The 13,344-nt window shown below is 55.7% G+C and overlaps 1 protein-coding gene across 1 annotated transcript; it reads right to left on the bottom strand.

Annotated features, from left to right (window-relative positions):
- Window positions 1–5,611: 5,611 nt before the first annotated feature.
- On the bottom strand, window positions 5,612–11,658 carry GID8 (GID complex subunit 8 homolog). The gene is made up of 6 exons (XM_079718596.1): window positions 11,610–11,658; window positions 10,970–11,042; window positions 8,829–8,958; window positions 7,704–7,900; window positions 7,197–7,394; window positions 5,612–6,417 (listed from the first exon to the last, which is right to left on the bottom strand). The coding sequence occupies exons 3-6, from the start codon at window positions 8,944–8,946 to the stop codon at window positions 6,244–6,246; spliced, it is 687 nt and encodes a 228-aa protein (XP_079574722.1). The 5' UTR covers window positions 8,947–8,958; window positions 10,970–11,042; window positions 11,610–11,658; the 3' UTR covers window positions 5,612–6,243.
- Window positions 11,659–13,344: the final 1,686 nt, after the last annotated feature.

The following is a 13,344-nucleotide window of genomic DNA, read 5'->3' as shown; positions in this document are numbered from 1 at the left end:
CCCCGCTCACTCCGTCGGAAAGGCCAGACCTGGCGCTCCTGCGGGCGGGTGGGTCACACCCTCGCGCCCCAGGGCCTCCTCGCTGCCGGTCGCGGAAGTTCGGGATGGCGCGGGCACTTCCCCTTGCAGGCGGCAGGAAGGATGGGGCTTTGGAGGGGCTGAGCCGGCGTGATCCCGGCCCGGACACGTTGCTGGCAGGGCAGCCTGCGCGCACATCCACAAATGGAGGTGCGGTGGGGTGGTCCTCACCTCGCAGGGCTGCCTACGCATCAGGTGACAGCTCGGGGTCGTCTCACCTGTGCAAGGACAGCAAGACTCAAGGGGAACCAATTTTTTAAATGGATCTTTGAAGGTGGGCTCCAGCCCTGTGACCCTGGACCAGCCTGTGAACCCCGGGCAGCCCAGCGCTCGCGGGGGGCGGGGTGGGGTGCTGAGTGTTCCGAGTACGGACACGTGCCGGGCCCCACGCTGAGTCCTGTGGATCATCAGTCTCGGGGCTCCACCTGACCTCAGAAGGCTTCACGCCCACATGCCGCGCACAGCCAGCGCTGTGACGGTTGGGACACATTGGAAGCAGGTGGATTTCTGGGCGATTCTGCTTCCGCCAGCTGCCCCTCTTCACCCTGCAACGCCCCCTCCTCCCGCTATCCCCTCAATCCATCCTCCACACACACGGCAGCCTGGCGAACGTGGCCACATCCCCCCAGGAGGGAACCCTCCGAACCTACACCGCGGGCCTGGGTCTACCCCAGGCGGCTCCATGTACGCTTGCCGAACAAACTGCTGTTCTTCCGCCCATACGACGCTCGACGGGGCAGCAGGATGGTGCTGGAGCGAGGCGCGTTCCCCCAAAGAGCCCACGACTCGGAAGAGGGTGAGAATCGTCGTTCAGCTCAGCTACGACAGTACCCCAGCCTCCTCCTGGCAGCTCACTCTCACCCACTGCCCCACCCTCCTCCTGGCAGCTCACTCTCACCCACTGCCCGAGGAGCCACACTGTGAGGGCATTTGTCATTTGCCTACCCAAAGTCCCTCTCCTTCTGGAGCTGATGTTCCAGGGCGTGTAGACGAAACACAAAAAGGAGACCAAGTGGGGCAGGGAAGGGTGGCTTCTGCCGTGGGACGGGCGGAGAGGAGCCCCCAGAAAGACATACAAGTCAAGTCTGAGAACAGGGAAGGAGGAGGCCACGCGGGCGGGGCGGGCGGAGGCCCAGGGCCAGCTCCAGGACCGCAGGCAGCCCAGCCGGGCCGAGGAGGGGGAGACAGGAAGTGGGGACAAAGTGCTGGTGAGGTCATTATTTGAACCTCACAAACACTGCTGTTCAACACTTCTGTTTTACACTCAGGATACAACAGAACACCCGGAGATTAAGGACTCACCAGTCCCACGAGTCTGTGGCCGAGAAGGGGCCAGCGCCCCGTCCCCTCACCCTGGTCAGGGTGGTCAACGGCCTTCCAGGCTTCTGGCTGACCGCCCACCACCTCCCTTCCCGCCCCTCCAGCCCCGGCGTGGCATCCTCCGTGACGGCTGGCCTGGCTTCACTTGCGGAAGCCAGCTGGTAAAATTAGTGTGATTGTGAGACACCATGACCTGTGGGAGAGAAAACCTCATGTGACAGGGCCCGCGGCCGAGTCTGCGGAGAGCGGGAGCCACGACCGGAGGAGGAGACGTCCCTCCGTCCTCTCTGGTGACTAAGTTTACGTGCAGCCCAAACACGCGGAGCGCCTTGGGGTCCCGGCAGCCAGGCGCATCCCACCCCCAGCTCCAGAGGCGCGTCGGGGTCTCAGCCTCGTGCCGCAGTGAGTCTGCTGCTCCATGGGCATCTGACACGGAGAGGACGCAGCCGCTCAGAAGGGTTCACGTGGGCAAAATCTGCTCACCTCCAGGCGTTGCTCCGCTTGGTCAGAGCTGGGGGTAAGCGAGCCCGGTAGACTTCCTTCTGTGCCTCGGTTGGATGTGACCGTGAACCTGGCCTTCCAGCTGGCAGGCTTCCAAACCGCAGACAACTTGAGCCCCGTGTTCCTATTTAACCCCTCCCCATCCCCACAACGGGAAACACCTCCCTGCTGTCAGCGCAGGGTCAGCGTGGTCAGTGACCCCAGACCACCCCTCCCCCCCTGCCCCCTCCCACCACTGGGGCTGGGCCCGTCTGCTCACCACAGAGCTGTGGCCGGCATCCCGCAAAGGCAAAGCCACTCAGGACGCTCCACCCGCCCCAGCGACTCACGCCAAAGGCCCACTCGAACCCCGTACCCGACGTCTACATAGGTAAACCACCACAAGGAAGGGAGAGCCTCAACGGCATCTCAGTGTTGAGGCACAGCCTCCAGGGCGGGCGGGCCCCGTGCCAGGACCAGCCCCTACTGAGCACCCTGGGGGAGGTGAGCACAAAGCCAAGGGCTCGGGGGCATCGGCAAGGGCCACCTGGCCGCCCCTGTGAGGCGGGAGAGGTCCCTGCCGTGGGTCAGCGACGGGGGAGGGCCCTCCTTTCCTGTCCCCATCACCACGAGCGCCGACACCCCTGCGCGTTGCCAGGCACGGGGCCGCACTCTGCACCCCACCCATCGCCCTCCAGCTGCGTCCAGGGTCCCGCACTGGCCTTCCACAGAGGGTGCTCGGGAACCCGCCCCGCTGGACGCCGGCACGGGCACCACAGCGGCGGCCCCAGGCTTGTTGGAGCAGCCCTTTTTCTTTGAAGGTTTGGAAATTTCATATGTCACAAAAAAATTACTTAGAATGTTCCAATTCAGCTGAAAGTCATACGGTGGGCATGGAGCCGACTAGCTCCATCTCCTTCACAAAACTGAAACGAGGTGCCAGTGCAGAAGAGCAGACGGCAGGCTTCAGAGTGGTGATGGAGCCACAGCAAAGCACGGACGCACGGGAACCAAAGGTCCCCCACCCTTCCAGGTCTACATACAAACGTGTTAGTGTGGCACGGAATTCTTTGTTCTCATTAGAACGTTGTCAGCGGTGGGGCGGGGGGAAGAGCTTTCAGACGAACACTCTGAGGAAAATGTGCAAACTTTTACTATGAGATTAAGAATAGGCAGCAAAGGCAACCTATTCCGCATTTTTCAGATGTTGTGGGCGCTGCACGCATGTGCCCCGGGAATCGCCTGGAATGACAGAATCAGAGAGGCACCAAGTGCTAGGGCGGGTGACTGTTTTACACAGGCTCTCACGCGACTGCTGCCAACAGTACAACTGACTGTAAATCCAAAAGAGCAGTACGTATTTCTGAAATGGAAACATACCCGTCGTCAGGAACAACACGCTTGGTGTCCAGGGGCTGGGGACGGGCAGCCCAGCCTGCAGTCACCACACCTGACGCCTTTAATCTGGTCTTTTGTTCAGACTGAGACCTGGCAATGGTCACCCAGACAGGAGTCCTGCCCCGTTATCCGGAGGACGGCAGTGTCTTTTCACACAGAATGTGTACGATTCTCTCTGAAACTCCTGGTTCTGCCACGCTCCCCCAAACAAACAGCAGAGAAGTGGGAAAGTAGAGACATCACACTGCTTTAGAAGAGCTGCCCCTCCGCATGTTTTCTCTGCATGTCTGTCTTCAGAGGGCGTCTTGGCTGGACGGTGGAGCCAGCCCTGCGACCCCCAGGGTCGCTCCCGGCATCTCAGTCCACGCCAGGACCAGTCCCAACCAACAGCTGCCTTTTCTAGAAACTGGAAAACTTAATTCAAATGGCAAAATACGTTAGCTCTCATTTGCTTTGCGATAATCCCTTTGGAAGAATCCAGACTAGGGGTCATTCCTCATGTGACTTCACAACATCAGGAACACGGAGTACCAGAATATTCTCACATTTTATTTATTTCAAGGCACTTTCCACCAGAAAGTGTAAAAAGAAGAAAGAAACTACCCTGGTAGAACATTACATTTTAACAAACACAACAGCGAGATCCAAATGAGACGAAGCAGAAAAATCAGCATACTTAATGCTCATTATCTTGAAATGGCTTAAGGTAGTTTGCTTGCTGAAAAAAGAGAGACTGCAAAAAAGCGGAAACAGAGAAGTCTGCAAGGCCACCCCCCTGAAGATTCCCAGCCCATGGGGAAGGAACTAAACCCCTTAAACAAAGGTAAAGAGCTGAAGAGTAACATCTGAATTCTCCGAGTCTGGCCAGCACCCAGCTCACATGGGCTTTAGCACTGGCTGATCAAGTCACTCACTGACTGAACTGGTGAATAAAATAGCAACACTTCTCATAAGCATTTAACATTTCATGCACGTGACAAACTCCATTCAGGTCCTGACAGTGTATGGATGATTCTTGCCCATTACTGTACATCTCAAACCCTCTCCTTTGAAAAATATTTCAAATTGATTATATATTAATTATGCACATAAACAATCTTATATACACTAATAATAAAGGATTAGGAATATGCTGAATTACCTGGTGCTTTTTTAAAAATGTAGTTTTATGTCTACTTCCCTAATATTTTTCTTCCAGCTTCTGCTGTATTGTCTTAATTACCTGAAGATTAAAACCCCCTTTCTCCCTAACTTATTTTTATCCTCAAACCTCAGAGGAAACGATCGTACGGAAAGGTCACACCTGAGGCTGACAACCGAGAGGTGAAACTCATCACTTCTGGGGGTAAGGAAAGAACACCCCCCCCAACCCTCACAAGGTCCAAAGGGCAGCATGAAGGGGCCAGTCTAGGGCCTGAGTGGTCTATTTGCCTTTGCACCCGTGACTAAATTACACAACCACCTGGGGAAGGAAAATCCTGCCTGAAGCTGTACCCGCTGAAAACCAGTGACCCCGCAGACTCAAGCGCAGGTCGAAAGTGAGTGCTAAGTGGAGGGAAGAGCTGGTGCTACAGGTGCTTCAGGACAAACACTCGGGGTGTCGGAGGCAGACCCCCAACCTCCCCGAGGACCTGCCTCGCTGTGCATCCAGGCCCACGGGCTCCCCAGATTCGGCTGGTAATGGCATTTCTCTCCATCGAGCCCGGGTGCCAGCACAGCCCACCCTGCACAAGGGCTCAGACGAGGGGGAACTGAGTCTCAGCCACATGGGCGCTCCCACCAGAGGACGCACAGGAGCCACCAGCCCCAACAGCTCCGCGTGCTGGGGCCACCTCCACCTCCACCTCCACCAGCCTCGCCCAGGGGCCGGCAGCTCTCCAACAATCCACAAAACCCCTTCCAGCACCGGCACCCCGGGCCACCTGCCACAAACCCCAACACCTGAGCCTGCATTTGGGTGTCACCGACCGCACTGGGTGCTGGGCAGGGGACAGATGTGAGGGCACAGAAGCAGGACAGGCACAAAACTCGCTGACAGTGTGAGAGATGCTGAAGCGCAGGTGACAGAGTCCACCGTGCCACGGCACACACCACGGCACACACCACGGCACATGCCGCGGCGCAGTCACCCGTCTCTCCAGCTGCAGATACTAGACGGTGTCACTGCCATCACATGGGGAAGCCAGCCCCAGAAGCAAAAGGTGTGCTGGAGATGATTAAAACTTTTGAGAGACCATTTTGGTCATTCTTGAAATTAAAGAGAAACCTTTATTTTCAACATAACTGCCCAGGAGAGATGGTTCATTGATCCACTAGGAAAGAGTCTCTCACCGCGTACAGCACCAAAATATATATTTGAAAATTTAAAAAACACACAGCCCGCCCCTCATATACACATGCACGCACGCACTTATCTCCCCGAAAGCCACACAACCCAGACCAAAAGGGAAAAAAATCAAACTCAGGACCCGCACACAAAAGAAGTCTTTGAATTGGGATTTACAAATTTATATAGTCTTTCCTATGAAAAAACGAAAACAAACCAAAAACCAAGGGGGGAAGGAAATACTTCTACACGAAGGCCAGCCGAGACGTGGGAGGATGAGGATGCGCTGTCTGCCTAGACACAAACAGAGAGCGAGACGGCCATCAGTGCTGCCCAGATGCTCCGAGCGGGGGCCTCGGGGTGGACCAGTGTCCCTAAGATGCGGCGCCTTGGGAGCCGAGACCCCCAGAGTACTGAGGTCAGGCCATGGTGTGGTCCTCGCCAGCCTTCCGGAAGAGACGGTGTCTTTCACTGCGCGTTCTCCAGCACTTAAAAGGGCTACTTTTCCCTTTCGAAAAGATTCTGGGTCAAACAAAACAAGTAAAAGTGGGGAGGAAAGAGTTCTCTGCTGCCGTAAAAATCTTCAGTCCCAGATGGTCCTCTGCCGGCCCGGGCGGTGAAATGGGGCCCCTACCCAGACTCTACTTGGGCTCCTCAATCACACCTTTGCTGAGGTCTGTCATTTTGGGATATTTGACTTTCTTCTGGTCCAGCTCATTCTGAGCCCAAAGGAGTAGTTTCAGTAACTTTGCCAGCTTGGGTGTTGACTCACGATTTTCATAATCCAGGACAGCTTGGTTCACTTCACTCCACACCTAGAAAATAACGGCAGCCAATAAAAACCACCACACACGCAGAGCGCCCGCAAAAAGGGTCCATCATAAGATGCATTTCATGCGTCTTGGAAACCAATTTTACGTGAGAAGCTGGTTACTTATTTAACAAACACGAAGCCTGTGACTGTCAGGCGCTCCAGAGGATGTAAAACACACTACTTGTCCAGAGGACTCACGGTGTGGTCAGCAGATATCACATCCGGCCTGGACGGCGGTGACATGCCAGGAGCTGGGCACGAGGGGACTGGCAGAGAGGGTAGACCAGGGTGGGGGTGGGACCGATTCCATCCTAACGAGCCCCAGGACGACACCTGAGGTGGACCCCAAGGACACCCTCCTTCCAGGGTAGCGGAGGGTGGCGGGGAAGGAGCACTGCAGCCGGGGAGCCACCATGCCGGCGGGAACACAGAGGCTGCAACGGGGAGCGCCAAAGTGTCCGAAGCAAGTGTGGGCTTTTAATCAGGAGGTACTTGAAACACCTGTTCCTACGAGTCTCCAGCTATACAGGAAGAAGGCTCAGATAAACAAGAAAAATGGGCGAAGAGGCTTGACTGTTGTGTAACAGTTGCGATGCCCTGGGCTCCCAGTGTGACATGATGGAAGTCTCAGCTAGGGAACAGCCAATGCCCTCCCAGCAGTGTCCCGGACAGAAACGCTGTCCCGTGCAACACCACCCACCCACCGCCCCGTTTCTTTGGAAATCCCGTGACCATCTGTGGAGGATGCAGACGGAAGCCCCCTACCCGCCCGGCGCCCACCTTCTGCCTCTGCATCATGTTGAGCAGGTCTCCGAAGGGCGAGTCCTCGGGGTTGTCGAAGGCCAGCAGGGCCAGCGTGCGCTCCATCTCGGTCAGGCACTCCCGGCTCTCCTCGCCCTGCTCGGCCAGCTGGGTCTGTGCGAACTCCAGCGCCGCCTCCGTCTCCCGCTGGCGGATCAGCTCGATCAGGTGCTGTTGCTGGTCGGGGGCCAGGCAGACGGGGTGAGCGCCGGGCGCCTGGCCACCTGGCCAGTGACACCCCCGCGGCCGTGCCTGCTTCTCATGGAAAGGGCCTCTCCAAGGACAAAGTTGTCTAGCAACTCCGAGTTATTACATTTGCATTTTTAAAGCAAGAAACAGCTTCTGAGATACACAGAAGAGCAGCTAATAACTCTAACCCCTTCCCCACATCAATTAAAGCAACGTTCTATTAAGGCGAATTAGCCTCGTTACTTCCGAATCCCATAAAGAACCTTTATTTGTCAAGTGTCTGCAAACCAGACTCACTTGTAGGTGGAAGTAAAGATAGCGGTTTGTGTCCAGAAGCTCCGGATGGAGGCTGTTGACCAGTGCGATGGCCTCGGGAATCTGGCCTTCCAGTATCATCTCCCGGATTTTGATTCGCTCGTCGAGCGTTTCTAGATCAACACTAGGTTCGATCCCAGATTCCATCCGAAACTTCTCTGCTGCTTCCTTAAAGCCCTCTGAAAATGAAAACCATCCTCACCGCTCAGAAGGTCAGCAAGACATCAATGCAAAGCCCTTTTATCTCCAGAAAGCCCATCCGCCTTGAATAAAAAAACCTCTGATATAACTGCACTTTCTTGGGGATTTGGGTTTAATACCTTTGTGACTTACCAGTTATGCCCCAGAAATGCAGACGTAGGACTTCATTTCCTTCCCCCCACAGCCCAAACGCTCTAACCTCCCAGCCAGGTGAGGATGGGTGCTGAGGCCCCACGTTCCGGTGTGGCCCCTGGTGGAGGGTTGCAGTCCAGGCCCAATGCAGAGAAGGTGCCGACCTGCTGCAGGGGAAGCCTGCAAGGCCCTGGCTACTCCCACTCTTAGTGAGTTTACAATTCTCTTCAACATCAGAGACTGATGGGAGGGGTGGTAGCCACTGGGAACTCACAGGAAGGAGACCCACTTTCTGGAAACATGTGGGTTTTCTCACCACGTACAGAGTTACCCTTTTGCTTCCCAGTGTCAAGGAGGACTGAGTATTAGCAGCAGAGCATGTGCGTTTCCTTCCGTATGCCCTTCCCCCTTTCTTCTTTTGAGTTGGACACACCTTCTAGAAACAGTCCAGTATCACTTACCAGACTGGCCAGAAGAGATTAATTACTTGGGTTTTAAACGTACTTCAGCACTTTCTTAATTACGTTGATCAATTGCAAAAATGTCAAAGGCCAAGAAACAGGTTTTTTCCTTAGGTCTCAGAGACCTGGAATCATGATCTCATCTCCGGAAGAGGATATCTCTTTAAATCCGTAACTACAAGTTTATCAAAAGAACACTGCATTTTCATGACGCCTGAACACAAGTGCACCACAAAACTTCAGTAAGTCCTGACTGTGTGCACAGAAAGGGATAAGGATGTCCAAGGGGCGGCACCCTCGTCACACCCCTTACCTGTGACCAAGTAGTTCATGATGAGACGGTTCATGTCTGCTCGCTGGACGTGTAAGTTATTGAGCTTTTCCATCCACTCATCCTTTGTGATTTCATCGGGTTTTTCTGTATAACTCATTCTGATTTATTTCTACAGGGAAAAAAGGTAATATTTTAAGAATCGGTGAAGAATTCTACGACAATTGAGATCATTTCAGACATAAACACGGCGACAGAGCAAGAAGTAAGAGGGGGAGAGTGGGAAGATACTTAAAATGTGGAAAACAGCACATGCAAAGGGCGTGAGACTCAAACACAGATTCAGGGACCAAAGCGAAGGTTGGGGTGTTCGGAAGGTAGGATGAACGTGAGGAAGAGCCAAGGGTCTTAGGACCAGGAGGTCAAAAGGTCGGCTGGGGTCCGATTAAGGCCCTACAGGACAAGGGGGATCTAGATGGACTCCCCTCTAAGCACAAAGGGCAGCCACGAGAGGTACAGGCTGAAGAATCACGTGCTGCGATGTGTGTGCTCAAGAGAAGCCCACATCACACACCCTCCAGACTGACAAAAATGAAGCGGTCTGACAACACTAAGTGTTCACAAAGACGTGGAGTTCTCCTGAACCCCTTTACCCTGCGGTCAGAACGGACCGCGCAGCAAAAACACTTGGCATCGCTTTGCAAGGCTGTGCACGTGTGCCCCTCACAGCCAGCTCTTCTCCTGGAGACTGAGACCCAGACACAGACGAGCCTGTCCACAGAGACACTGCTCAGGTGACAATATGGAAGCCATCCGCCCAGATGTTCAGCCAACAGCAGCACAGACGAATGGACTATGGTTCACAGGACCACAGTCCCATAGGACCAAAACCCCGGGGCAGATCGGTTTCAGACTTCAGAACTGTTCAGGCTGTACAAAGACTATGTGCACATTTTACCACGTATCATACGCCATCCTCTCTGTGGTGTGGGGCAGCACCCCACATCAGATATGATTTCTTCAGTGAAACGTATGAGGCCTCATACCAAGTGGAACAGAAGCTACTAAACAGCCTTTGCCAGGTGAGGTTTTGCCATCTAATAGATTAAAAAGAAAACCAAAAACTTTTGGTTTTCAGAGTTATGTGGATTTTAGGACTACTGAGAAGGGACTGTGACTGTATCCACGGAACAGGATTTACTAAAGCAGGTAAAATAAATGAATGTGACCACATGGGGGACTTAAAAACCAGCTGGACGAAGACAGCAAGTCACAGCAGAGACCCAAGTGCGGCGGTTTGTAAAGAACAAAAACAAGCTGTACAATGTTTGCTTAGCAGTAAATACATTCATACGTTCATAGCAAAACCGTTTTGCCATTGTTTTAAGTAAGGGCATGAAACATGAAACTCAGGAGGTGGTTACCAAGGAAAGGGGGCCCTGGGAGCACCAGCTGGGCTCTCGGGATGGGTGGTGAGCCCACCACTGCCCATGTCAGGTTTATCCTTTGTAACTGACATAGACGTTGTGGATGTTACTTTATACATAGCAAAGCACATGATAAACCGATTAAAAAAAAATTGAAAAGACAGCTCTGGTTGCCCAGTGGACATGGGATGACCGTGCGGGTGGTGAGAGCTGAGCAGGAACACCAGTGAGGAGCCACCCAAACAAGAGAGGACGGCAGCAGAAGAGCCACAGAGCACAGCCCATCGAGACTCTGTGGACAGAGCCAGTGGGCCTTGCTGCTGGACCCAGTGTGGAAGGATAAAAGAACGGAAGACTCGGGGACCGGGGCGGGGGGGGTGTTTCAAGCTTGAGACCTTGCAGGATGAAGCCACAAATGAGGAGAGGAACAGGTCTGAGGAGCCGGGCAAGTTTGGGCTATCAGACCCACAGCAGGAGAAGTCAAGCAGGCACCTGGATTACAGGTCCTGAGCTCAGCGCTGGAAACAATTAGGGAAACATCCGCCACAAAATGACTGAAAGCCAAGAGATCGATCGCCCAGGGAGAGAGTGTAGGTGGGGAAGCAAAGGGGTACAAGACAAAGTCCTCGGTCCGTGGGGGATGCCATGCCCAACTCTGATCCGCAGAAGAACACTTGTCCTAAGACACAATCAAGAGGTGCTGTCCCTCACCCAAGGACCCATCTCTCTAAGCTACGGGCCAGTGGCGTAACTCACTCAGATCAAATTCTCAGTCCTGGACGGCAGAGCGACGTTTGAAAAAGTAGCAACTTTGGAGAACTGTCCCATTCTGTTTTGTGCAGGAAGAACTCAGCAGTTAAAAATCCCACAGACATAATTTAACATCCCACTGCGGACGGCGAGGAACACTTGCTCGCAAGAGCAACGTCCGGCCTCTGCAGCTCAGCCTCTGCTCGGACGCGGCTCCGGGTGGAAACGGTTCCCGTCGCAGAGACACCTGTGCGACGTGTCGAGAACTATCACCTCCTAGCAGACGCCGCCTCGAAATGTGCAGACCTCCCTCGAAACGCGCTTCGTCAACAACAAACACCGAGTCTCGGCGCTCGGGCTCAGCCGCCTTAGGAAAAGGGGGCATTTGGACCTGCAAACCCCGAGGGCGCCGCCTCCCCGAACAACGCGGCCCGATGACACCTGCTCGGACCCCCAACCCCGGAAGGCCCCCCGGCGCGGTCGGCCAGTCGGCGCACCCCCGCGGCCCGGCCCGCCCCCTTCCCCGGCCGCCTCGATCCCTCCCCGGCCCCGGCCCCCTCCTGGCTCTCCGCCTCCCCGCCCCGCTTCGCCGCGCTCCCGCGGGGACGCTGCGCCCGACCGCCTGGGCCCGCCGCGGCCATCTTACCGTGAGGATCCCGCCTGCCGCGCTGCGCGGTCTCCGCGGCCGCTCGGGGTGCCGGCCCGGGCGGGGAGGGGGCGGCGGCGGCGCCGGGGAGGGGGAGGCAGAGGCGGGGGCCGCGGCGGAGGCAGGGAACGGGAGGGCAGACGCACCGGCGGCCGCCCCCTCAGCCACTTCCCGCGAAATCGCGAGATTGCAAGCCGACAGCCAATCAAGGGCTCTCGCGAGGGTGCGGGTCGCGGCGGCCGCCCGGAAGCGCGGGACTCCAGCTTCCGTCCTTGCGCAGAACTCCCCTCACGGCTCCCTGGCTCTACGGATTGGCGCGAGAGTCAAAAGGCGGTGGCCGCCTGTGGATAAGATGGCCGCCGTGGAGGCGTCGTGGTAGGGGAACTTCGAGCCGGGACGGCGACATCAGGACTGAGTCGGAGGCTAAGGTCCCAGCGTCCCTCCAGTCGTTTGTGTGAGCCCGAGGGCATGGGGCGGGAAGGGGGGGACAGGCGCCGGTGCTCCGCGCAGCCCAGAGGCGGGGTCCTTGCCAACCCGGTGCTCGCCTTCGCGCAGGCCCGGGAGGAGCCTCCCGAACTCGGCTAGCGGGAGCTCTCGGTTCCGACGGTTGGGGCAGGTTCCCGGGCACACGACCGCGGCGGGGAGCGCGCACCCGCTCGCTGCCGCCTGAGTCAACCCGGACGGGCCTGCCTTCGGGGAACCTCCCAGGGGCCCGGGGGCCTTTTCCGCCTGTGGTCCCTGCGGCGCGGGGCCTAGTGGTTTTTCCCGCCCGTGATCCCTGCGGTCCCAGGCCCGGCGGTCTTACCAGCCCGGTGCCGGGTGGTCTTTCCTGCCCGTGATCCCTGCGGCCCGGAGCCCGGTGGTCTTTACAGCCCGTGGTCCCTAAGCCGCGCTCGGTTTGGGCGGGGACTGCAGGCCTGTGCGACATGGGCCCCGAGGTGCTGCGGTCGCTGTCCGGAGAACGGAGGGTCTCCCTGCGCCGCGGCCGGGACCTGGTGGTCGCGGAGATGCAGAAAGTCATTTGCGCGTTTATTTGGTTATTACTGTACGTCTGCTGGAGAAGAGTGCAGACTCCTTCAGAGCAGGGTCTCGTTTTCCTGTTTCTGGAGAGTAAAGTTAAAAGATTTTGGAACCCTTCAGGAAGGAAATTGAGGGGTAGCCCTTTGCTCCATCGGATGAAGTCCGGTGTCCTCCTGAGTTAGAATTCGGGCGTTAGTTGGTTTCCTGTGATTGCTGGGGAGTGAACTAAATAACGTGGCAGTGGTATGGGACTTATTGCAGAAAGTAAGTGGAATTTGGCAAGTAGGTTTGACAGTGACGACTAATTGTGGATATTTTCCATTAGGGTTAGTCAAATGAGCTAAATCTGCAGGTCCAAAGCTTTGACCAAATCTATTTAAAACGCAGACGCAAATGCAATATATGTCTGTAATAACATCCTTTTTCAAGTACTTAATCCTATAAACAACTTTAGATGTCAACTTTATAATGGACGAGGGGTGCAGATTTTAAAAATTCTTTTCAAGGGTGCATGAGCAAAACTCTGGTGCCCTAAGAGGCTAGAGGGTTCTAAAGAAGGTTCATGTGCACTTTCTGTGCGGGTCATAGGTTAATGGCCCGTCAACCCCGGAAGTGGTCCTGCACAGCCTGAATTCTGTCTAGATACTGGCTGCTTTTTGAAACCCACCCTTCAGGCAGGATCATCTCTCTTTGTCCCTGGCCCCCTCTTAACACC

Source organism: Hyperoodon ampullatus (genome assembly GCF_949752795.1).
Source record: "Hyperoodon ampullatus genome assembly, chromosome: 14".
In the NCBI taxonomy this organism is placed as follows: domain Eukaryota; kingdom Metazoa; phylum Chordata; class Mammalia; order Artiodactyla; family Ziphiidae; genus Hyperoodon; species Hyperoodon ampullatus.
The sequence above is the reverse complement of the archived record's forward strand: the minus strand, read 5'-3'. Positions and strand labels throughout refer to the sequence as shown.